General features: G+C 31.5%; 1 protein-coding gene across 1 annotated transcript; it reads right to left on the reverse strand.

Moving 5' to 3' along the window:
- Positions 1 to 23,082: 23,082 nt before the first annotated feature.
- Positions 23,083 to 25,292, reverse strand: LOC127120202 (protein SHI RELATED SEQUENCE 1). Its single transcript, XM_051050609.1, has 2 exons — positions 24,192 to 25,292; positions 23,083 to 23,606 (listed from the first exon to the last, which is right to left on the reverse strand). Exons 1-2 carry the CDS (start codon positions 24,787 to 24,789, stop codon positions 23,254 to 23,256), a joined length of 951 nt encoding a protein of 316 aa, XP_050906566.1. The 5' UTR covers positions 24,790 to 25,292; the 3' UTR covers positions 23,083 to 23,253.
- Positions 25,293 to 26,812: the final 1,520 nt, after the last annotated feature.

A 26,812-nucleotide genomic window follows, 5' to 3' on the forward strand; every position in this document is an offset into this window, starting at 1 on the left:
GAGAAAGGTATTGAAGTTGATCCTGCCAAGGTCAAAGTAATACAAGAGATGCTTGCGCCCAAAACTGAGAAGCAACTCAGAGGATTTCTCGGCCGTTTGAATTATATCTCAAGATTTATATCGCATATGACTACCACATGTGCACCTATATTCAAGCTTCTTCGAAAAGATTAGTCTTGTGATTGAACCGAAGATTGCCATAAAGCTTTTGATAATATCAAAGAGTATCTTCTTGAGCCTCTGATTCTGTCTTCGCCTGTTGAAGGAAGACCCTTGATCATGTATTTAATTGTGCTTGATGAGAGTATGGGTTATGTTCTTGGTCAGCAAGATGAATCTGGAAAGAAAGAGTATGTAATTTACTACCTTAGTAAGAAATTCACCGACTGTGAAACTCGGTATTCTATGCTTGAAAAGACATGTTATGCATTGGCTTGGGATGCTAAGCGTCTGCGCCGGTATATGTTGAATCATACTACTTGGTTAATATCCAAAATGGATCCAATAAAGTACATTTTTGAGAAGTCTGCTTTAATTGGGAGGATTTCTCGTTGGCAGATGTTGTTATCTGAGTATGATATTCAATACCGATCTCATAAAGCAATCAAAGGTAGTGTCTTGGCTGACCATTTAGCCCACCAACCGATTGAAGATTACCAGTCAGTACAATATGATTTTCTTGATGAAGAGATCTTGTACTTGAAGATGAAAGATTGTGATGAACAATTGCTTGAAGAAGGGCCAGAACCTGGTTCCCGTTGGGGCATGGTATCTGATGGAGTTGTTAATTCGTATGGTAATGGCATTAGGGCAGTAATTATTACTCCTCAAGGCACTCATTTTCTGTTCACAGCTAGATTGACTTTCAAGTGTACAAACAATATGGCTGAGTATGAAGCTTGCATTATGGGGCTTGAAGAGGCTATTGATCTCAAAATAAAATACCTTGACGTCTATGGAGATTCAGCTTTGGTGATGAATCAGATCAAAGGTGAATGGGAGACAAATCAACCCGGTTTGATACCATATGGAGATTATGCGAGGAGGATTTCAACTTTCTTTAAAAAGGTTGAGTTTCATCATATCCCTTGAGATGAAAACCGGATGGTAGATGCTCTTGCAACGTTGGCTTTAATGATTGTGTTAAAATTTTGGAATGAAGTTCCCAATTTGACTGTGATGCGTCTTGATAGGCCAACTCACGTGTTTGCTGTTGAAGAAGTCAAAGATAAAAAGCCATGGTATTTTTATATCAAATGTTTCCACCAAAGTCAGATTTACCTGCTTAGGGTATCTTTGAAAGATAGGCAGACTTTGAGAAGATTAGCTGGCAACTTCTACCAGAATGGTGATGTGCTTTACAAGAGAAACTTCGATATGGTTTTGCTCAGATGCATGGATAAACACGAAGCAGACCTATTGATGACTGAAGTCCATAAAGGATCCTTTGGTACTCATTCCAATGGACATGTTATGGCAAAGAAGATGTTTAGAGCAGGTTACTATTGGCTGACAATGGAATCTTATTGTTGTAAGTTTGTGAAGAAGTGCCATAAATGTCAAATTTATGCAGATAAGATTCATGTTCCTCTGACACTGTTGAATGTCATTTCCTCTCCATGGCCCTTATCCATGTGGGGAATTTATATGATTGGTATGATTGAGCCCAAAGCTTCGAACGAACATCGTTTCATTCTGGTGGCTATTGATTACTTCACAAAGTGGGTTGAAGCGACATCGTATGCAAATGTAACGAAGCAAGTTGTTGTGAGGTTTATCAAGAATAAGATTATATATCGTTATGGTGTGCCAAGAAATATCATTACTGATAATGGATCGAACATGAATAATAGTATGGTGGAAGATCGTTGCAAAGACTTCAAGATTGCACATCATAATTCTTCTCCTTACAAACCTAAGATGAATGGGGATGTTGAAGCTGCAAATAAGAACATTAAGAATATCATTCTGAAGATGGTTGTGACATATAAAGATTGGCATGAGATGCTCCCATTTGCTTTGCATAGGTACCATACATCCATCTGCACTTCAACAAGGGTAAACCCTTTCTCTCTTGTTTATGGTATGAAAGTTGTACTCCCAATAGAGGTTGAGATCCCATCATTGCGTGTATTGATGGAAGTCAAGTTGACAGAAGTTGAATGGTGCCAGACCAGATATGGTCAGTTAAATTTGATTGAAGAGAAAAGATTGACTGCCATGTGTCATGGTCAGTTATATCAGCAGAGAATGAAGAAGGCATTTGATAATAAGGTCAGGCCTTGTGTGTTTAGAGAAGGTGACCTCGTGCTCAAGAAGATCTTATCTTTTAAACCTGATGCTAGGGGCAAATGGACTCCTAATTATGAAGGCCTATCTGTTGTGAAAAGAGCCTTTTTGGACGGTGCTTTGATTCTTACAACTATGGATGGTGAAGAGTTCACTTGTCCTGTGAATTCTGATGCAGTCAAGAAATACTTCGCCTGAAAAATAAAAGAACAACTCGCTAAGTTGAAGACCCGAAAGGGAGGCTTAGGCAAAAATGAGCGTCTCGGTGGATTGAAAATCCGAAAGGGTAATCCAGGCAAAAGTTAGAGACACAAAATAGAAATTTATCCCGGTAGATTGAGTACCCCGCCTTGGGGAAATCTAGGCAAAAATTAGGGATTATGGTAAGTAATTGCATTAGTTTGGTCCTAGTCATGGAGACAGTTTTGAGCAGGTCGCTTGGTTCTGATACATTATTCTCAATCGAAGCCAAGAGCATAATGGATATTGAAGTTGGTAGGGAGAATAATGATCATTATATTCAATGTAGCCCTTTTCCATGTAAATTACCACTTTCAACTTTGTAAAGATCTATGGAGTCTTGTCATTTACAGACTACCATCCTATTAAATAAAGTTGAGCTTTTTATCCAATTGTTTCTACTCTTATTTACTTTTGCTAAATAAAATTGAATTTTTATGATTATAATTTTGAAATAGATTAATGAATAAAATTTATTTTTTCTTTAATAAATAATAAAAACAATCACTTTAAGAATAATCAATTTCAGCCAGGAATATCAACAGCAATCTGAGAATAGGTAAGTCTTGAAGTGTGAAGCCTTGTTGGTGTTCCCCAAGCAGTTTGGTTTGGTAACTTTTCCCCAACAGTTCGACATTCATCCCCAACTTGGTTGATAAGTTTCTCCCCGAGTAATTTATCGTCACCAGTAGAGTTGAGCTGATGATCGGTCCCAATCCCATAGTTGCGGTAATCCTTTTGAGATCCTCCGGTTTGTGACTTCGGTGGTTCATCGGCTCCGGTCATCTTTTCCTTGGAATTTGTTTATTTCACAATTTCCTAAGGGAATTTGATGATTTTTTAGGAATGCATCGATCTTGGTCAGAGCATCCTCAACATTGTTGCTTAGATCCCCATGCAGAGTTTTACCTTTTGTATTCCTCGACGGAGTTTATCTTCAGATATTGAAGATCCCTTGTTCCTTGCAACTTTGGATTCTGAGCAGTGTTTGGTTTGGTCCCCTGCAGGGTTGTCTCCCATTTGAGATGGTGTTGACCTAAAATTCCCTGCAAAGTTAACAATTTAGATCCTCAGCATATCTTTTCTCTTTCCCCAGTCGGGGTTGAGTTATTCAGAGCTAGATGACTTATGTTCATCCTCGGCATTTTCTCCAGTTGGTGTTTCCATCTTGTTGAGATTAGCCTAGTATTGTAGCAATGGTTCAAATCTATGATATTTGTATCATTTGGTTTGTTTTTTCAGCATAATCATCAATCATATACATGCATATTCATCAGATATTTCATTATGCATTTTTTATTGCATTTGATTTCGTTATTCTGATCCCCTATTTTGGTGATAACATTACCTATACATATTGATGTGTCTGTCCTCCTTCAATTGTAGAGTGTCAACCCCCTTAAGCAGAAAGAGTTTAACCTTTCTCATTCCCCACTGAGTTATTTCCTCGTGGGTGATCATTATTTCAGTTTCCTCCCCAGTTAATTATCTGGATGAAACCAATCCCCTTGAGTTATATCCTCATTTGGTTGAGTCTTTGTTTGACCGTCTCTTTCTAGTTACTACCTAGATGGATATTTTGGTCCCCTGAGAGTCTATTACCCAGTAACTGGTAATATTCTTCTCGATTTTTTAGTATATTGCTTTTTCCCAATACAAAGTAATCTACTTCCTTTGTTTTCCCTAGCAGATTCGTTTTCATGTTTCCCCAAGCAGTATATCCTTGATATGTTCATCCTAACCGGTGACAGATATTCTTCCTTTGTGGTTTTCTACCCAGTAAAAAGGTAGTTGTAATCCCTATTTTTATTCCTCAGAGAGTTAATCCTTGATATGTCCATCTTAACCGATGACGGATTTTCTCCTCTTTGCGGTCTTCTTCCCAATAACCGGTAGTCGTAAATCCTGCTTTCCCCTGTTGAGTCTATCCTTGATATGTTCACTTTAACCGGTGACGGGTATTCTCTCTTTGGTATTCTATCCAGTAACTGATAGATATAATTCCTATTATCTTCCCAGCAGTCTATCCTTGATATGTTCATGCTAACCGATGACGAATATTCTTCCTCTGAGTTTATCCTTGATATGTTCACTTTAACTGGTGACAGGTATTCTGTCTTTGGTCTTCTACCCAGTAACCGGTAGGTATAAATCATATTTGATCATTTTTCCCAGCAAGCTATTCTTACCCAATAACCGGTAACGAATACACCTCTTTTTCCTCAGTGAGTCATCCTTGATAGGTTTACCCTAATCGATAACGGGTGTCCCTTTGTCATAGTATATTACCTTCCTACCTAGTAACCGGTAATAGATATTATATTTCTGGTACTCTTGTGTTGAAGATCATTCTTCCCCGGTTAAGTTTGATTCAGGTATTTCAGCTTTGTTCTGATCTACCTGTTTCCCCTGCAGAGTTTCCCTTATCCCCAACTGAGTCCTTCCATTGATTTATTTTCATGGAAATTCCTCTCGTGTCTCCAGCAATTTTTAAGTCGTAGCCTGGCCTATGCACAAATCTTATCCCCCTAGAGTCTTTGTCTCCCCAGTGAGTTTTCCTTATGGAATGCATTATGCTCTTGTGGCTTTCAGACTCTCCGGATTCTTTTCCTTTGTGGCAATATATTCCCCACAAAGATTATTTTAGCACTCATATCATATGTGAGGTCTCTTAGGGACCAAAATTTGTTTCTATATGTTGTTATTTAAGTCCATTCTACTGAGTTGATACGAAGGTTTTAACCTTCACATCTTCAGTTAGAATATTCTTAAATATGGGCAGCTGTAAGACCCCAATTTTGACCCTAAGATCCCTCATGATATCCCATCATATGCATTTACTTTAGGATCACACCTTGGCATCCTCCTTACCCATCATTCATTGGGTTTGCATTGGGAGAGGTCACCAAGCATATTTGATTGTATCATACTTTGTTTTTCATTATTTACTAACCAAAATACCAAAAATATGTCTATGTATAGATTTGTTTCTTTTGTAAGTAGTGTGTGTGTTCACCTATGTTTCATCAAGCTGATATCTAGGGTTTAAGACCCTCAATGCAAGGAGACTAATCAAGATATAGTTCAAATTGACTCTATACACCATATATGGATCCCCATTATCTCCACATATCATTTTGATCAAGAAATCATCAAGAGTTGGAAGCTTGTTTGCCTTGGAAGCCCTAATTCATCTGGGTATCTTGTGTGATTTCCTCAGTAAGTTTCTTCACCATTTGATCAAATATATCAATGTATACTTCATATTACATCATCTTATACATATATTATCCTCCATGAGTCCAAAAGATCAAGATAATTTCAAGTTTTCAAGTTGGTTCATGGTGGTTGACTAGAGAAAGTCAACTGGTCAAAACTGGGGTTCCCTAGACCCTATCTCCTACAATTTTTTGTCATATGAAAATTATTCAAAGAGAAACATTACTCCTTATGACATTCCAAACAACTTTCATGTTGAGGTCAAGAACTATTTTTTCTTGGAAAGTCATTTTTTATGGTGAAATATTATAGGTCATTTTGTCTGAACCCTAGTTAGGAGGTCAACTTCCAAGGACCATAACTTGCTCATTTTTATGACATGAAAGTCATTCGAGTTTCATAATCAAATTCAAGGTGTGCTCTCCAAATTTTATTCTTGGAAGAAATTCAATTTCAACTTTCAAGTGCATGTGCCAAGAGGAAACATTATAGGTCACTTTGGGCCATTACCATTGAACAAGTGATTTTCCTCAACTTCTAAAATGCATAACTCCTTCATGCCAAATCCAAATGAGGTCAAATTTGTAACCAAATTGAATAGATTTTAAATAGCTACAACTTTGATAAAATAACGTGTTCCATTTGAAGCCCATAGCAAAAGTTATTCAAGGTGGAAGAAGTGAACATTTGACTTGGTACTTAGAAAATTTTCAAATATGTTTGATTTTCCAAACTTCCACCTCAAAATTTATCATGATCCAAGCTTCAAATGGAAAAGTGTTCAACATGAGAGTTGTTCCCCTTGATCTCAACTTTCCAAAAAGTCCAAGATCATCTCATTTGGTCAAGAATTGCAGGACTTGTGTATGGGTTCTTCACAAGGTTTCATTTGGATGAATTTCATGATCACATCCCAATTACCATTGCATGATCACATGACACACTTTCAGCATTGCACATAATAAAATTTGGACCTGATTACATCATTTCATGGGCCTATCACACGCCCATGCATCCATGCAAGGGTGAATTTCTATTTTTGGAATTTTTGAATGAAGGGTGTGAAACCAATTGCATTGCCTATAAATGAGACCCTTCATGCTCAAAATTAGGGAGACCTTGCCCAAGCTTTGAACCTGCAATCCTAACCCTCACCATTAGAGGACAAATGTTAAAGGTTTTTGTTTGAAAATCGAGTTTTAATTTCACTTTAGTTTTGAAGTTGAAACTCCAAGAATCCAAGCCTTTCCTTGATAAAATTCAACTTCTACAAGCTTCTGAAGTCAAGCTAAGATCAATTGGAAGCAAGATTCAAGCTCCCTCGAAGGTGATTTTTCAGAATTTGAATCTCTTAGATTCTCTCTCAATTCTTCACCATTCTCTTTGATTTTGGTTGGCTGAAGTCCTACCAATGTAGACAACAAGATTGAGTTGCTTTGAGGTCAAACCGAAGCAACTCAGTTTATGATCCTCAAAATTCAAATCCCTGTATCTTTTTATATACTTGGAATTGGAGGAAATTGAGGCCAAATTTGTGATCCTGAGCATTTTCTCTTTGAAATAGTGTCCTTGTTTTTCATTTTCCATTGAGATGAAGTTGGACCAGTCCGGTGGAGGTCACCGGAGAAGATGACCGGAACCCTAGCTCCGGTGGTGTGTTGGCACACTTCCTGACCATCTGATCATGTTTGGATGTTCTAATCTGGACCTTTATTTTGAAATACCACGCGTACAACACGTTGACTCAAGACCACCATGGAACGTGCACGTGTGGCCATCAGATCTGCCACCTCAATTAATGAGGGAGATCTGATGGCCCTTGTTTTATCTTATTTTATTTTAATTTATGATTTTATGTTTAATCCTTTTATTTTGTTTAATTCATATTAATTTCATTTTTAATCTAAAAAATATGGGACTTTCATCAAAAATCTTTAAATATTTTTCTCTTTCATATTCTGAATTAAAAATATTTTTTGAATTAATTTTGATATTTTTCATGAATTAATTGTTTTTGTGCATATTTTTAATTGTGTAAAAATACTTTTGACTTTTCAAAAATCATGAATTTTTTTGTCTAAGGTCCTTTGACCTTGTTTGACCTAGGATAAATCTCTTGGCGATTTATTTGGTGTTTTGAAGAGATTTTAGGTTTTGACCAAATTAAAATGTATTTTAATTCATTTTTAATTGGATTTTTAATTGATTAAATGTTTAAAATTATGTTGAGCCATTTTTATGGTGTTGTGATGTTTGACTTTCTGTTTGGGCCTTGGTCAAGGTTGATTTGACTTTTGTTGGATCAAAACCATTGGATTTAGGGGATTGATGAAATGTACATTTTATCTCCCAAAATGAATGAGAGGTTTTGATTTGATAAAATCCTCCCTTGGTTAATTTCTGTGTCTATTTTCCCCTCCCTCTTCATCTTCATCCCTATTCTTTCCCATTCCCTCATTTGACCAATGAAATCTCTAATGTCTTAAGGCTAATTGGTTCATCAATAACCTTGTGTCAGATGAACCAATACAAGTATGATTGAGATAGGTCCCTCCCTCTTGATCTTTTCTTATAGTGTGTGGTATATTTTAGGAGTTTGGTGCTTCATACCAAATCTCTAACATGCAGTAACACCTAAATTTTTTATTGCCCAGACTCAGATAGTTGTGACTTCTACATAAGTCCAATTAGATTGCTTAACATAGAGCTAAATTTGACCCTAATGGCATAGCATTCTAGTAAGTGAGATTGTAAGTCTCCCATTTTTCATAGTATTGTGTAGAGACTTGACCTTTTTTCCTTTCATGAGAGCTAGTGGCATACTTGTTGAATTATCCAAGTTGGATCCCTTCTCATGGAAGATGTCTTGGTTTAAGGATTCATGCTTGTGAATGAATGGTTGAGTGTTCTCCAAAGAATGACTTAATCAATTAAAAAAATCACCACTAACACTTGACTAACCTTTGACTAACATTTGACTAATTCTTGTTAATATTGCTTTACTTTCAAGTCATTTATTATTCATTGCCATTTACATTCCATTTAACTTGTTTCTGTTTATGTCATTTTCCCTTTGCTCATTTGAGCCATATCTTGTTATTGTATATATTTGTTTGTGCATTTTGGTTTTGTTTTTGGTCTTAGGACCTTAAAATACTTAATAACCACAAAAACCCTAAAAAATGTCTGGTGGACTGTTGGTCTTGATCTGAACTATTGGACTTAGGATTATGCAACATTCCATGTGCAAAAAGGACTTGGCCAATGCCAACATTTTGAGACCAAGCTATTGTGAACTGAGCCTTCATCTGGTGCAAGTCTTAGGATTTGTTTGATTTCATTTGCAACTCTGTCTTTGTGCTTAATTGTTATTTTGATCTTGTGTCTGATGCTTTGCTTTGAGTTGATCAAGGAATATTTCATCTGATACATGAGAAGACAAAGAAGACTGCTAGATTTGGGAATTGCTCGCTTGGATGTGGCTATCTTTATTTGATGCCTTGATCTTCATAATGTCTGGATGTTGTTCATTTCTTATTGATGATTTTTTTATTAAAGTCCAAAGGAAAATGGGTTTTTATATGACATTCTTGTTTGTTGGATTGCGTCCCATTGGTAAAATCTTTTCAACTCTTAACTTTTAATTTTATGCTTAGGGTAGTATCTTCATCTCTTCACACCTTCTTAAATTTCAAAATCTCTTCCCCTTTTCAAAAAATTCCTTTGCTTGTGATTTCAAACTTAGACTTTGTTTAAATGATTAGAAACTTTGGCCTTATGCCAATGAATTTTCAAACCTTTTTCTTAAATAAAATTTGTAAATAAACTTAATCATATTGACTTAAAATTTCAAAAGACAAAAAGAACTAACAACCCCGTTCAACTTTTTTGGCCCTTTGTGCCTTTTCATTTAAACTTTTGTTAAAAGCAATTCACCAACTTTGAAATTTTTACCACGAACTACCAGGTTTTAATCCCTCATTTTTATGTTGGTACGTAGGCACAAGTCCGAAGGTCTTGTCAAACACAAAAATATAATCAATGAAATATTTTGTCATCCCCATACTCTATTTTTCACAAACATCATTTATACCAAACACATATGCGCACATAAAAAAAAGGCTCCCTAGGAGTACCTATAGCACTTTGGGTGATAACACCTTCCTTCTGTGTAACCAACCCCCTTACCTGTAATCTCTGGCATTTTATTAGTTTTGATTTGAAAACTTCTTATCTTTGGGTTTTGTTCGTACTTTTTCCCTTTTCCTTTGGAAACAATAAAAGCGCAGTGGCGACTCTGGTTTTATTAACATCAAGCTTATCCATAGCTTGATAGTCATGAATTTACCGCTACAAATAGCTTTTAGGCTAGTCACCTTTTCAAATTCTTCTTTATTTTCTTTAACTTCTAAATCAACTTCAATAAAGTGATCTTCTTCAAATGTTTTTTCTTTTGAACTTTTAGTTAATTTTCCACTTCTTGTTACCACATCACTCACATTATTATGCTCTCTCACATTCTTCACTGTTTCACTTGGAAGAGTGCCTTGAGCTTGCATTGAGAGTTGTTGGACTATTTGACCCGCTTGAACTTCCAAAATCTTGATCGATGTCGCAGTGTTCCTCTGATTGTTTCTTAATTCTTCTTGGAAATTGGAGTTTTGAGCAGTAATTTTTTAAAAAGCTATTTCCCAATCTACTTTTTTGGGAGCATGTGGTTATTGTGGGAATGGATGTCAAAGTTGCTATTGAAATTGATGATTTGGCTAATACTACTAAAGATTCTGGTATTACACTGGACCTTCTAAACATTCCTTTGTTGATCTTTCCAGGAAAAATTGGGATAATTTTTCCATCCTAGGTTGTATTTATTAGAATAAGGATTGTTTCGCTTGAGATGAGTTACTTCTTCAACTTGTTGAAGGAGTGTTACATAGTACATGAGGACCCTGTAAATCTCACAATTAACTACTTGAGCTTGTTGAACTTGAGATACCTTATGAGTACCTACATTTAACGCCTTCAATCTCATCTCAAATTCATATGTATCCTAATCTTATATATTTATATTCAAGGTCTCGAGCTTCAAATCAATTACCCCTTATGGTTTACTTGTGCATCGATCATCCAATTCGAGATGTTCATTTGCAGCGATGGCTTCAATAATCTTCTTAATACCTGTGGTTGTTGTAAAATTTGATGAGCCACCAAAAGTTGTGTCAATCAATTGTTTCATTTTTAGTCTGAGCCCATTAACAAACAGTTGCATCTATTCAGTTTGATCTAAATTGTGTGTATGACATGCAACAATGAGCCTTTTGAATCTTTTATACGCATCACACAATGATTTTCCTTCTCTCTGTTTGAAATTTAGGATCGCATATCTCTTTCTGAGGAAAACTAAAGCATGAAAGTATTTGTTCAGAAAAGTTGTTTCCATCTCTTCTCAAGTAGTGATGTTATTCGCTGGGTGAATAAAACCATTCTTCAACATCCTCTACTAGAGTAAAAGGAAACATTATAAGCTTCTTGCTCTCTTCGATGTGTTTATCTATTTTCAGAGTAGTAATCATTGTCAGAAACCTTTATAGGTGTTTATTTGCATATTCATTGTTTTTTCCGGTGAAAGGTCTCTTATCGAGATGGTGGATGGTAGTAGGATGCAATTGAAAATTGGGAACATTCACCGGTTGGTTTACTATTGTCAATCGATCCCCTAGTGTATTTGTTCTTCCATAACCACCTAGTAATCTTTCAGGTGGGTTTTCAGCCATGATTTCCTCTTTTTTTCTGACTTTGTATATAAATGGTTAGGGTTGATTTCCTCGTGTTCTTCTAGTTTTTACAATCGAGCTTTCATGAGCCGAGTGCGCAATGTCCTCTCAATATTTGTGTCAAAAGGAAAATTAGTTGAGGCTTATCCTCACATAGAAATATCATAGCAGATTAGTGGTAATAGAATAATAATAAAAAACGAGAAAAAAAATTAGTTGCAGAGGAACATAATTTCAATTAAAATAAAATTATAAACTCTATAATCTTTGGCAGTCTCTGGTAACAATGTCAAAAATTTGATTAGTAGACTAATAAGTGTATTAATTTGTCAAGGTAGTAATATTAGGAAATCCAAGATTATCGATTTCAAGGACTGCCTGATTTTATAGTGTTCAAGTTTCAATTCAGTTAAACAAAAACAATATGAAGTTTTGAGTTTGTTTATGTTGCGTAAGAGTAAATAAGAGAAAATTTAATAGAGTATAAAATAATATGGATAAAGCATGCTAGGAATTAAGGTTTATAACTAAACTCATTAACTATCTAAATTGACCTCGTACTAACTTATTTTACCTCTATAGATTATCGGTTCTTAAGGGTGTCTATTTCTAAATCCTTAGTGAACAAACCTTTAAACATTAAAATTAATTCCTATGTCCATAGTAAGTTACATATGAATTAAGCATTTGATTATCAAAAATATGTCGATTTTTATACGGTATCCCTAGTCATAGGTGATATCTAATATAAAATACTTCAATTAAGCGTTACTGTTGAAAGTCCTTCCTAACAGATAATCGTAAATCAATTCTCAATTTTTCCGAAAGAGAAAGAATTAAACTCAGAAAGAAAGAAATCATATAGAAAATAAAATATAAGTTATTACAATGATCAATTCAAAAAATTAAACTAATTCAAGAACAGTGACTCATCCCTAGCATTAGAGGATTTAGTTACTCATGAAAATGAAAATAAAAGGCATAATGAAATTGTTCAACATTACACATTAATCAAAGATGAAGAGTCTTCAATGAAGAAATCCCTTAAAATTGATGTTCCGCCTTCTTTCTATCATGTTCTCCAACTCTTAATTTGTAACTTGCATTCTAAAATCAAGATGCAACCTCAAAAAATCCTTCGACGGTGTTAAATAATCAAATTGGTTTTTTTTCCTGAATATATGGTCGCGCATCAAGTGAATACGCATATGGATACACGTATTGGCTTCTGCTGTAGCATCCCATATGCGTATGGACACGTGAGTTGCTTGGCTTTGGCTCTTGCCAACATATAATGATATGCCCAGTGATATGCGTATGGATACACGTATTGGCATATGTGATTCCTCTTAGACTGATATGTGTAAGGAAACATATTAGCTTTGTTGTGCTACCTCATACGTGTATGGGTATATGTATGAGCATAAATTTCTTTTCTTTGCTCCATAGGCTTCAACACTTGCGTAGTGGCTTGGACTTTGATCTGATCGATTTTTCTCTTTTTCTCTAACCCTTTCAAACACATGAAAACCTTCCCAAAAAGATCAAATGACACCAGGATTAATCGAAACAGTGACAACTACTGAATTTATGAAAATGACATCTAAATCACTCAAACTGTATGGAAATGCAGATAAATCATACATTTTTAACTAGTAAAACAATGATAAATATAGCAGAAATGGTTATTGATCAGTCATTGAGGAGATTTTGGAAATTTATTATATTAGTGTTAATGTTCCTTTATTTATATGCAAGTGGATTGACAGTAACACTGGTGTAGAAACCGATGAATTAGGATTCACACGGGTTGATCTTCTAAAGGCAGGTTATATGAGCGAACCATTCATCGTGGCATCCCAAGCAAAACAAGTTTTTTATGCCACTGATCCTTCTAACACTAGATGATCAGTTATTCTACACGGAAAGCATATTCATGATAGTGATGAAAGTTAATATTTAAATTTTGAGACCCGTTCTTTTGCAACACATTACGTCTCTCATCTAAAGAAAATGATTCAGATGATGTAAATGTTATTTGTTATGATCATCAAGAGGTGATATTAAAAAACTAGTAAGTAAATATTTTATCACTTAGTAATAAATATATTTATTCATTTTACTTTTGTATTATTTTTACTAATATTTTTTTAACATGTAGAGATGTCGAAGAATACTGCATGTTGCATGGTTTTAGAAGTACAAGTCATAAAATTGAAAACTTCTAAAGTAAGTGTTATTCTTTGTGACATTCATATATGATTATAAATTATTTATGTTAGTTGTAGTTATTGATGCATGTTATAGATATTGGAGTTTGAATGTTGTAGTAGTGATAGTAGTAGTAGTTGTTGTTGTTATTGAGATTGAAATTTGAATGTTGTTGTCATTGTTGAGATCAATGGTTTAAAGATTTAATGTTGTTGTTGTTGATTATCCTAGTTGGTTTTAAATATTGTTTAAATTATAGGTGCTTAACGATCAGTTACAAATCACAAAATAAAACTTTTGGACGTCCGTTCAAGAATTTTCATTTTTGTTTTGGTTTTTCTTGGTTAATTATTTGTTTTAGTTTTTTTAATTATAAGGTGTGTGCCAATTTAACTTTGCAATTAGTGTAAACAATGAATATTGTTGGTACAATATTTATGTTTCAGAAATAGAAAAAAAGTACAGTGTTTATGTTTCAGAAATGAGAAAAAAAAGTTTTGTAATACAGATTAAAACAAAAATATAGAATAATAATAAAAAATTAAATAAGAATGTTTTCCCCTCAGTTATTAAATTAAACCGAGGTAATACGACCGACTATATTACCTCGGTTTTTCTTATAATCGAGAGAGTACATGGGAAGCGCCATCCAGTTCTAAAAATAGTAAAAATGTAGTTGTTGGTGATCGAACTCATGATCATTACGTCTTTCCCATCAGTGGAATCTCGACCGAGGGAAAAAATGACGCACTTCGTTACCCCGCATATGAAATCGAGGTTAAACCTCATTTCTAACCGAGGTAAAAAGGATTTTCCGTGGTAGTGATATAACCTCGAACTTGTACGCGTTCGCCCGAGAAACCTACCAAGGAGCCCTTAAGCAGCAAAAAATTGTCTTAACCTAGTTACAATATTTCGAAGGCGTTTTAGTAAAGGACATCGACGAAACTACCAATATCTATGAGTACTTATTTGACATTCTTGTTGAACATTCACACACTGATGACCATGAGATTGTCTTCATGGGATAGTATTCTAGCTACGACTTAATGTGAATTTATGAGTATTAAAGTTAGTGTTATAATTATTGATGTTGTAAGTTAATGAATAAAGAGAAATGTGAGTAAGTGGGATTACAAATAAGGGGTGACAAAACGGGTTGTGGCCAGCAGAGCCAGCTCGCGCACCCGCCAAAAAATGGCAGGTTGGGTTGGAATTTTGTGTCCGCTCAACCCGTCCCACCTTAAGCCCGATCCGCCTTAAACTCGCCAAAAAAGGTTTGTTGGTCCGCCATCCCGCCATCCTAATTATCAAGCACTCGAAATATTTATTTTAGTTGGTTGAAGGTTAACTCTTGTTGATGGTTCTATTTTGTACATTTATTTGTGAATATATGTAATATTTTTTGAAGTAAAATTTATTAAAATGTTTTATAAAAAATAAGGGAAAAATTTAATTGAAATTAAAAATAAATATATTAATTTATTAAAAATAAAGTAATAAGTGGATAAGTCAACCACCTGCCAATCCGTGAGATGAGCTAGATTTGTAAGTTCACTTTTATTTGGTGGGTTTGCCCGATCCGCCTCTTTTTTTGCGGGCTTCAGACGAGACAGAAAGAGCGGTATGTATTACCACCTCTAATTACAAAGCATAATAATGAATGATTAAGAAAGCATTAATAGTAATAATGATATTATAATAAAATATAGATCTTTAAATTATGTTATTAACTCAAACTAATAAATAAATTAAAAATTCCACTAGCATTTGTTTCTTAAAATAAGTGTTTTAAAAGTTGGCTGAGGCCACTTAAATTTAATAAGATTGAATTTATAATTCAATATGGTTCAATCAATTTACAAGTCAAATCAATGAATGAGTTTCTTAAATTGACACATTTATTTATTTATAATTATTTTAACTCCTCAAAACGACATTGTTTGGGAAAGGAGTAAAAAAATTCAAAATTAAAATAAATAAATAAATAATGTTTTTCCTCCCTCACATTTTGAAGAATTCTAGAAATCGTATTGTGAGTGGTTAATATCTGTTTTTTCTTAAATATAATTTTTATAATGTTAGATATTTTTATTGAAAAAAATATTTCATAAACTTTTTTAAAGAAAATTTAAATAAAAAATTGGCGTAAGTAATTATGTAATTATCATAGAGATTATTTTGAGATATAATTCTTTTAAAAAATTGTGATTTTAACTATGTTTAAATCTTTAATAATGATATACTTATATTATAGAATATCAAAATTAATTTTTTAATTTATTTAGAATTAATTTTTTTTAATAATATTTAGCAAAATGTTTAAAAAATAAATCATTTTTAAAAATATTAAAGAAAATATTTCTTTACAAAACTAAAACAAATATAACTTAGTTGAATTTGTATTTTTTTTACTAAGTTTAAAACTTACTTCATTTTATAATAGTCTTACATTTTAATTTCTAAAAATATTTGAAACTTTATATAAGATTTTTATTTAAGTTATTTAGATGAATAATTTTAATATAAAAAAATTGTAGATATTTTTTCTGAAAAACATTTTGTAAACTGTATGATTATGAAAATTGCTTTTTAATTTTGTAAATAAATGAGTTAACAGATTATGGTCTCACTAATAATCAAGTAACTCAAAATTGATGATAAATGATTCAGATTTTAAAACATCGCTTAAAACTCATAATCCTAAAATAATAAAATATAAAATGAATTGATTTTAATTTAATTAGTTTAGTTGATTATTTTATGGATTAATTAAATGATTTTTGTTGAATGAAATGTTATTTCAATTTAATTATTAATTATTATTTAAATTGGATTTTTTTTTTACTATTTTAAAATTTTAGAACCAAGTATGAGATACGTCTTTGAAACATGAGAATTAATAAACTATGTATAATTTTCACATAAGAGGATAAACGATATTCTTTATCATTCATGAATACATTAACTATAATAAACTTGAATGGGAGTATAGTATGGACAAAATTTAAAGGTAGATATTATTATTTTTTATAAAATTAATAAAATATTATATTTATTCTTTTTTTTATTATTCTAAAACTTGTTTTTATTTTTCAAAAATTAGAAAGGATCTACTTTTAAATACTCACTTTTCTCTTTATAAGCAAATTTTATTTGTAAAATTTATTAAATAAATAATATATTTAAATTATATATAAATTAAATATATTAATTATTTAATAAATCTAAAAAAAAATATTTAATGAGGAAGTAGTTTTTAAGATATTCGAATTAAATGTATCATAGTTTTTTTAAAAATAAGAATGTGATATTCTCCATTTGCAAGTGGAAAAATTAATATTTTAGATATGGGAATCAGACTTTAATTTACTCGTAAAAAAACTATTCATGTAACATTCATAATAATAATAATAATAATAATAATAATAATAATAATAATAATAATAATAATAATAATAATAATAATAATAATAATAATAATAATAATAATAATAATAATAATAATAAAATAATCGATCAAATAAACAATTATATTGGTCTGTTAACGTAGCAAACCCCATCACATAACTTATGAATTTATCAAAATTACCAAAATAACTCTAGTTATTAGCTTTATTAGTTATTTAATTAATTAGTTTAAGATTTAAAATATAATTGACATGTAAATAGAGGATTAAATTTAAATTTGCTAGACTAAATAAAGCTTACTTTCACACATTTAACCGTATTTGTCCGTTCTGATCAAAATTAAACCGTCGATATTATATTGACGGCGTGAATGCGTAAAAACTCCAACGATAAAAGATGTAAATTTGTAAATTTATTATTTTTAATCATAGGGGAATCAGATTCGTAAATAAATTTAAATTTATAGTCCTAAAAAAACTAGTATTTACATATTTAAGTATATCTGACCATTCTTGACCGGACCGTTTAGAGTTAAATGAGTTCATTTTGAGAAAATTAAAATTATTTTATATGAGTCCTATGATCAAATTTAAACATCAATCTTATCATCTTGATATCTTCCATGCATAAACATGCATAAACTCCGAATGCAAAATTCAAATATATTAGTTTTTTTTGTTTAGTTTCTAAAAATTTTAATTTGATTTTAGTTCATTACAAATATTTTTTATTTTATTCTTGATTATTACTCTTTTATTTTAGTTCTTTAGAAATCAATTTATAAAAAATTGATCAATTATTTTATGTTTCATATATTTTATGTTTCATAGTCACTGTAACAAAAGAGTGAACACCAAAAAAAAAAATCAACCACTAAAACAAGAAAAAAAATATGATTCTTAGTTCATGGAATTAGTATTAAGAAAAAGACATGCTCAAGATTCCTTGGTACCATAAACATTCACAAACCTTAAAAATATGATTCTGTGTTTTTTTTGAAACACCCTAAAAAAAAAGATAGGTTTTGAAGAAGAAGAAGTTAGGGTATGGAAAAGTAATCTCAAACCATTCCATCGGGACCACAAAAGACCAGAACTATTATTGCAGAGAGAGAGAGGTAAAGTGAGACCACCCTTCTTTAATGGTGAATTACATAGACTCCTACATATGTTCTGGGGCTAACCCTATGCATCAGTGTGAAAATGCATCTAGCCCTATATCACGTCCTGCCTGTCATTCTACAACAAGCCCTATATATTGTCTTGTATCTTATAGTTTTCTTTAGCCCTGCTTAACCCTTACCAAGCAATTAAGTACATCTTTGACTAGAATCCCAACAACTTTTACTGAAACTATGTTTTCCAAGTGTACTAAATACATTTATATATCATAATCATAGTACTCCTACTAACTACTTCATTGTAATGCTTAACATGCAATCCTCTCAGACACTTCATTCAATTACAAAGCACGGTAATTAATTACTATCACAGACATGTGAACTGTTAAGTCTATATCAAAAAGTTGATTGCAAGTGGGGTCTGTTTCTCCAAAAACCATTTGACCTTAACGATACACTTATAGCTGTATATGTAGTTGTGAAAAACCATTAATCACCACAACCATAAAAAAATTGAGTTCAAACAATTTAACAAAGTTGCTTATTTGTTACGTGCCTATTCGGTACAAACTCATCCTAAAACCAGGGGCCAACAAGAAAAGACTATCAAATCAAGGTGAGTAGTTTCTAGACTTTAAACTTTGAATGTGAGGATAGAAATCTATAACAAGTTACTTATAGTTTTTTTTCTTTCAAATATTATAATAACAAAACTTATATATACACACTAACTATAGAAAAAACAAAAAAAAGTGTTTACAAAGTCAAATTTGCACCCTATAATATATATATATATATATATATATATATATATATATATATATATATAATATATATATATATATATATATATATATATATATATATATATATATATATATATATCAAACTTGTCTACAACCTCATACCAAGAATTTAAGAAACATGGTTATAGGCTTTTTTTTTAAGGCTAATATTAATAATTAATTATTAAGCTTTAAGAATATAAAAAATTAAAAATAATTTGAACCTGAAACTCCTAAGTTTCTAAACTATATTAGTTAAAATCCGTTAAAGTTGTATTCGATCTCCTCAATTATATGCTTTTGTTTATTATAGCAAAAGCCAGCTGCATGGGATATATTTGGAATAGTTGAGTGTGGAAGCTAGGGTTGAATTCAAAAGTTAGAAAGTACAAGTAGTCAAAATGGGAAATAATTGGATTGAAATAGTGTGTAATGCTTTAATGAACAGAGTTTGAAATAGTAAATATAGGCTTCATAATTTATTTTTAGTCCGCCTCAAATTAATTTCCATGCTTTTATAGTGGCAGCTGGCAGAATATGCTATTTTAATACAAGTACTTTTTTTTTATCGAAAGGAAGAATAAGAATCCAACAATATATATATATATATATATATATATATATATATATGATTCTATGCAATCATCCATGCTAGTAGAGTGTTATGAATTGTTTACCATTGTGAAAGAAAGAATGCAGGAATGTTTATTTTGCTGTATTTTCTTATTTACCAACATATGCATGAGTTGTGTTTTCTAGGAAGTATAGAGTTATATATAACTCAGGCTACAGTAGAGTCTTTTGGCATTACATGGATTCAGATTTTACCTTTTTGTACAAAAAAACTAAAGAGTCTGTTTTCTAAAATATGAAAGGAAGAACTCTAATAGAGCAATGGCTTGGCACCATGTTGGTTTGGTTGTGTTTCTTTTACTTTTTTTAATTTAGTTGTTATTTGGGTTGTCTCCAATTTCTTTTTGTCTTTGCTTTATGTCTTGTTTGTTTCTTTTTGTTTTCTTTTGTGTGTTGGATTTGAGTATTCTTTATCTTTGTTTCTTAATTTTATTTTATTTTAAAATAAAATTAAAGAGGAAGATTACAAATGAATAATTAAAAATACTATTAACAATTTTATAATGAGTGTTGAATTGATATTGAAAAGTGATAAATAGATAAATAAAAACAAAAAAAATCTTATAAATAAATATTTAAAAAATACAATATTAGTTAAAATTGATACTTTGGAATATTTTTAGAGATATTAAATTAGTTAAAAATTAGTTCATTACAAATTGGTTACACTAAATATATACTCTTAATTTTTATAAGTTTTATTGTACAACTTTAATAGACTAAACTTTTGTTTGTTTTAATCAATACAAAGTTTATTACACTAGACACTACACTAGACACTTGTTATGCTAAAATCTTATTGCATATATTTAATGATCTAAGCTTTCATTTTCATCGATACAAAATGTATTATACTAAATAATTTCCGAAGGTTTGTTTGTCGAAGAATTCAGGATATTGGGTGATAGTTTGGTTGTTCTTGTTTTTTCTTTTCTTTTTGTTTCCTTTCCTATTATGGGTTCTAACCAGGGTTGATTTGGTTATCTAGAATATGCAACTTTTTATTATTTCATATTTTAGAATTTAATTCTCTAATGTTGCAAGATCTTGAAAAGAATGTTGTGCCAAGAGTTGTGTGATAGAGAAAATTGTTCAAATGACTTGGTGCCTTGTTTGCATCTTTAGTGTTGTGACTTTAGAATGTAAATTGTGACTTCTAAGTTGAGGAGTGTAAAAATATTAACATTAATTACAAATTAATGGTAAGTTAGATACAAATTAGTTACATTAGATTAGTTACTTATTAATTGTAAATTAATTAATATTATTCGCACATTAAATGAGCGTTAGTTATACCCTCATTGTACCATTTTAATATACTACTAAATTTTCATTTTCATCAATACAAAATTTATTACATCTTTTTTATATTTTGTATATAGATTCTATCAAAAATCTTTCCAAATATAACACTCTTCATTTCTTAATAGATTTAAATTTAAAATGACAAAATGAATGAAGTATATATTTTCAAAGACAAAAAAGAGATGACTAAAACACAATGTGTATGAAATGTGAAATCCCCTAGAGTGAACCTTCCCAAAAACAGATGTAAAACAAAAGAATCAAGAAGCACTAGATTTTATGTCAACCAAATCCCTACTTCCTAAATATTCTAGCATTTTCTTTACGAGTCATAATAAATTTATAAGTGTAGTCAAATTAACTTGTGTGGGGGCTGATTCAGTGTTACTGTTGACCATAAATTATATGGCAAAAGTATATAGAAAGCAATAAAAAAAAGTAGTTTTGAGAGTACAAAGGTGGGTGGCTACTGAAGAAGAAAAACATGTTGCATCAAAGGTTACGGAAAATGCTGACATGCACATCTTATAGCCATTCTTTTTGTTTTACTTGTTATAGTCTTCATTAATCCATCAACAGTTTTCAATTATCCCTTATTTATGTGTTGTACTCCATAGACAAAAAAAATGCAGTGTTCCTCTATATACGTATAGTTTTTGTTGCATGTGCATTAAATATCAACATTTCATAAGCAACATTCCCTTCAGTAATCAACATCACATCTATATGCATATGCAAGGTGAGATTTAATACACTAAGAAAATAGAATTTCAACATCACATGGGAACAAGATCTTAAAATAGTATAATTATAATTATAAAAACTATATCAACCAGCAACCAAACGGATTAAGGGGGAAAAAGTAGCTTTGGAGTTGAAAATCAACCAGAAAATGTGATAGTCATAGATATTCAACATGAAAGAAAAAACAAACACAAAAAATTATATAAAATAGAGAAAGAAGTACTAGTACACAACAATACTAGTTAGAGACAGATCATGTCCACTCCACTATATGGTACGGATAAATAAAGAAACAAAACAAAATGGGCTATATAGCTAGCTAGTTATCTTTATCAAAGGGAAAAAATTTATATTCTCTCTAACTGTCACTTAATTTTATTTTCTTACATGATTAATTTCAGTAAATTTATATCTCAATATTATATACTCTAATAATAACTATTAATAATAATAGTTATTTCAAAAATAAAATTTATATTATTTAAAATTAGTGTAATATTTAAAAAAGACAAATAATATAAGTAAGGGTTTGATTTGACATTTAAGCCTCCAAACTCACTTCAGATCTGATTTCTGAGTTAAAAAATGAAACAATTGCAGATAAATTAAACATACAAAAAGATCCACTAGTTAATACTAGTAATGATTATATGTTAGTACTTTTTACTCCCATTCTTTTATAAATATCAATTTTTCATATTTTAAAATAGTAGTTTTTTTTATTAAATATCATTCTAACATTTTCATACATATTAAAAAATAAGTAATTTTTTGAATTATTTTAAAAAATCAAACTTCATTAACTGTATAAGAAAAAAAAATTTAATTAAACATAATAAGATAAATATCATTAAATTTTTTTAATAATATTGTAAAATAATTTATAATTTATTTTAATACCCAACTTATAGTTATTTATAAAAAAATAAAAGTCATTATTAATTGCAGTTTTATCAACTAATTTTTTTACCCAAAAAAAAATTAAATAATAAAGAATATTTTAAGTTAAATCTCAATAAAATCGAATCAGTATAGAATGTAAAAAAAATCTCTCAAAGATTTAGACATGCAATTTAGTCCCACACAAACAATCAAAAATACATTTTAAAAATGATTATATTAACCACAATTATTTATGTAAGGTAAACAGTTTTTATGTGAAATTATGATAATCCAAATACAGTTCGATTTCGCTATTGAGTATTTCTATGTTTTGAATTTCTATTGATAAGACTAGGGTCTAGAATGTCACTTTTAAATGATTTCGAGTTTCTTTTTGGTGTAGTATCAAATTAAAATTACTATTACTAACTAGTAGTAATTAACTACGGCAAACAAGATTATGAAATAGTTATGAGATAAAGTGAAATGCTTTATGAAATTATAATAGTATTCAGGAGGATGATAACCATTATTATAACAAAAGAGTACAGTAATTAAAATAAATCATAAAATACAAGGAAATGAAAATACGCTTTTATTTTTGCTAATAATATCTTTTGTCCTTTGATGAATAGATTGATCAAGATCTTGGGTTGGGGAAGAATTGCGTACCACTAGGAGGCATGAAAGTGTTGAGTGGAGCTGGATACATGGAAGCAGGATCAACAAGTTCCCCAGGGACAGGTGAGATCAGATTCAACGGAAGAGCCGCCGCTTCGCCGCCGCTAGGAGGGGTGTTTCCGGCAGAGATATAGTTGTTATTCATGTCTGGACCATAATTATACAAAATTCCTCTGAAAACATGTCCTCCAATGTTGACAGCAGTGGAATATGCAATCTCCTCCTCAGAATCATCAACAGAAGTAACGCGCACGCACCTGAACTCCGCCGGAGAGTTCACCACAGCCGGAAAACTCACCTCCTCTACTAACCCTTTTTTATCATTTCCAACCAAAAAAAATAACAAACTATAGTTATAAAAACAGCTTTATAGAAAGAAAGAAGAAAAAATATAACATTACATGTGCACATAACAGTGATAACTGATATAACACATCACTCAAACACACACATGATAAGATGCATGAAGAAAGAAAAAGAGAGTGGGTGTTAGGAAAGAAAGAAAAACAACAGTTTTGCAGAAACTAACAGTAACAGCTTCTTCTCTTCCCTGTCACTTCCTTCTTTCGTCAGGGTTACTGAAAAACAGTGTTTCGGAAAAGAAAAAGGTAGCAAAAATTTCTCACTTCACACACGCAATCGATATTCTCTTCCAAAACTTTCTCGGTACCTCCACATATCTTTTTCAAAACCAAAAAACAAAAACAAATCTCTCGACAAGTCTCAAGTCACTAGATCATAGAGATTTATGTTTATATGACAGCGCATGAGACATGCATGGTCATAGATCAACATATTTCAACAGTGACAACACAGAGAAAACAAATCAAACAAAAATCAAAGGTGTTTATAATTATAATTCTATATACATATATGTATATATATATATATATATACCTGAAGGGTTTGGAGGTAAACGAGCACAAGCCAAAGCAGAATTAGGGATTTGGTTGTTGTTAAGATCTCTCTGCCTGGTTTCGGGAGCAATATCTCCGTATTGATGTGGTGGTTTGGGAGCAGCAAGTTGTTGTTGTTGTTGTCTCTCTCTTCTCCTTGCAGCAGGAACCCAAGTGCTCTTCACATGAGTTTGACAATCAAAGCCTCGACTCTTACAGCAAGTCCTGCACCTAGCATGAGGACAGTCTTTCTTGGCCTGATTCCCACAATCTTGACAGCTTATCCCTCCAACACCTCCAGAAGCCACCACAAACGCAGATCTATTGTCATCAGAAGATAAAACCCTACTTGGCCCCACTCCTAAGGCAACACCAGTGTAAAGATCTTGCTGTAGAGGCAAAAACTGGTGTTGGTGTTGCTGCTGCTGGTTCCAAATCTCAAAACCACGGTATCCGGCCACAGAATCATCGGTTTTGTTGGGGTTATTGTACCAGAATTCAGGTCCTGGTGGTGGTGGGTTGATATTGATAGTGTTATTTTCTTGGTTATCTTCTTCCTCACACCTCCCTCCACTTCCTAATGAAAATATACCAGCCATTCTAGTACTCCTAAACCTAAACGAAAATCCATATCAAAAAAACTCAATCGGTGAGGTTCTTATTGAGTAGAGAAAACAAGAACGACCAATCAAATTTAACCCTAATTAATCCACCTCAAACAGAGGTTTAAATATTTGTGTCTTGAAATTTGTTCTTCATCTCTTACATTAACTACTAGGGCAGAATTGAAGGTTTGTTCGTTGGTTGAGGGAACAGTGTTAACCACGCATTGAAATCGCTACTGTTTCTATCTAGACAACAAAGATGCATTAATGAAAAAAGAACTGCAAACGCCGCCACGCCCACTTCTCTGTCTCGCTCTAATTTAAGGCTACAATTTTCTCTCTGAAGGTTAAGCAGAGAGTGTTTATTAACCTTTTTTTTGAGTTCTGAACACTTGCCCTTTATGTGTCTGAATTTTTCTGTGGCTATCTTGGCACCATCACAGTGTAAGTTTTTGTTACTATTCCACTATCACTCTAAAACATTCTAATGGAAGGGTGGTTATTCATTTCATCTTAACGGTTTGTAGTTTTTTTTTAATTATCATCGTACGGTCTAGGATCATACACGTGATCTAACAAACAACTTTTATGCTATTTCGTCCTTTTACCGGAAAACCCGCTGCTTTTCGTGACACCTTGTCTCTTTTATCTTCAGAATTATTAGGGGTTTTCATATCTAGTTTTGTCATCACTATAATTTTTTCTAAAATTTTTAACTAATGCAATATTTTAAGTAAAAATATCGGTTTTATTAGTAATTTTGTGTACTATATTGACTATTAGAAAGCATATTTTGGTTAAGTGGTGTTTATTTTGTTATTTGAAAATTTATCAAGATTATCATCGATAGATATTATTACGAATTTGTTTTTAAATAATCATTTTTTTAAGAATAATACAAAAATAATATTAATTTAAAATATTTATCAATATAATTATTTTTAAAAAATAACCGATGTATCATTTGTTATAGCGTATTTATTGATTAATTTGTACTCAAACGTCATCGTAATTGACACATACATATAAAATATAAGAGTTTATGTCATTGCAATTGTCGCATTCATGTAAAATGTAGGAGCATGCGCCACTGCAATTGGCGTATACATGTAAAAAAAATAAAGAGTAGTCACTTGCATGCACCAATTGCAGCGGCACATGCTCCTACATTTTATATGTTTTTACATGCATGCATCAATTACAATGGTGTATGCTCTTATATTTTACATGCATGCGCCAATTGCAGTGATGTATACTCCTACATTTTATACAAATTGCAGTGGTGCATACTCTTATATTTTATATGCATGTATCAATTGCAATGACAGACGCTTCCATAACATGGTTAGTTTGATAAATAAATAAAAAACATGATTATTTTGGTATATAAAAAAATGTTAGGTTATTTCAAAAACAAGATCTAACTTCCAAATATATATGCTTGTTTATAGTTAGTGGTGTAAGCCGGTTAAATGAATAAATTAAAAATTCAAACAAAATTTAATATAATAATAATTAGACGCCACTGCAATTGACGTATGCATGTAAAATGTAAGAGTATATGTCATTGGAATTGACACATGTATGTAAAATGGAGGAGCATGTGCCACTATAATTCGTGCATGCACGTAAAATGTAGAAGCATGCGCAACTGTAATTGACGTATACATGTAAAAAAAAATAGTAGTCACATGCATACCTCAATTGCACTGGCGCATGCTCATGCATTTTATGTTTTTACATGCATGCGTCAATTGCAGTGGCGCACACTCCTATATGACAATTGATGCATGCTTCCACAAACATGGTTAGTTTAATAAATAAATTGAAAACATGATTATTTTCGTATATAATTTTAAAAAGTTGATTATTTCAAAAAAAAATATATTTTTACATCTAACTTACAAATATATTTGCTTGTTTATAGTTAATTAAAAAGAATTGAATAAATTAAAAATTCAAACAAGATTAAATATACAATAATCAATATGTTATGGATCGATTAAAACCCAAATAA

This window comes from Lathyrus oleraceus, chromosome 2 (assembly GCF_024323335.1).
Source record: "Lathyrus oleraceus cultivar Zhongwan6 chromosome 2, CAAS_Psat_ZW6_1.0, whole genome shotgun sequence".
NCBI lineage: Eukaryota > Viridiplantae > Streptophyta > Magnoliopsida > Fabales > Fabaceae > Lathyrus > Lathyrus oleraceus.

What these genes read in the sequence shown, in the direction of transcription:
- LOC127120202 (XM_051050609.1), bottom strand. Translation starts at nt 24,789, where the DNA reads ATGGCTGGTATATTTTCATTAGGAAGTGGAGGGAGGTGTGAGGAAGAA. An exon ending in TTTACCTCCAAACCCTTCAG is followed by an intron (nt 23,607 to 24,191) that starts GTATATATATAT and finishes ATGATAAAAAAG; the next exon opens with GGTTAGTAGAGGAGGTGAGT.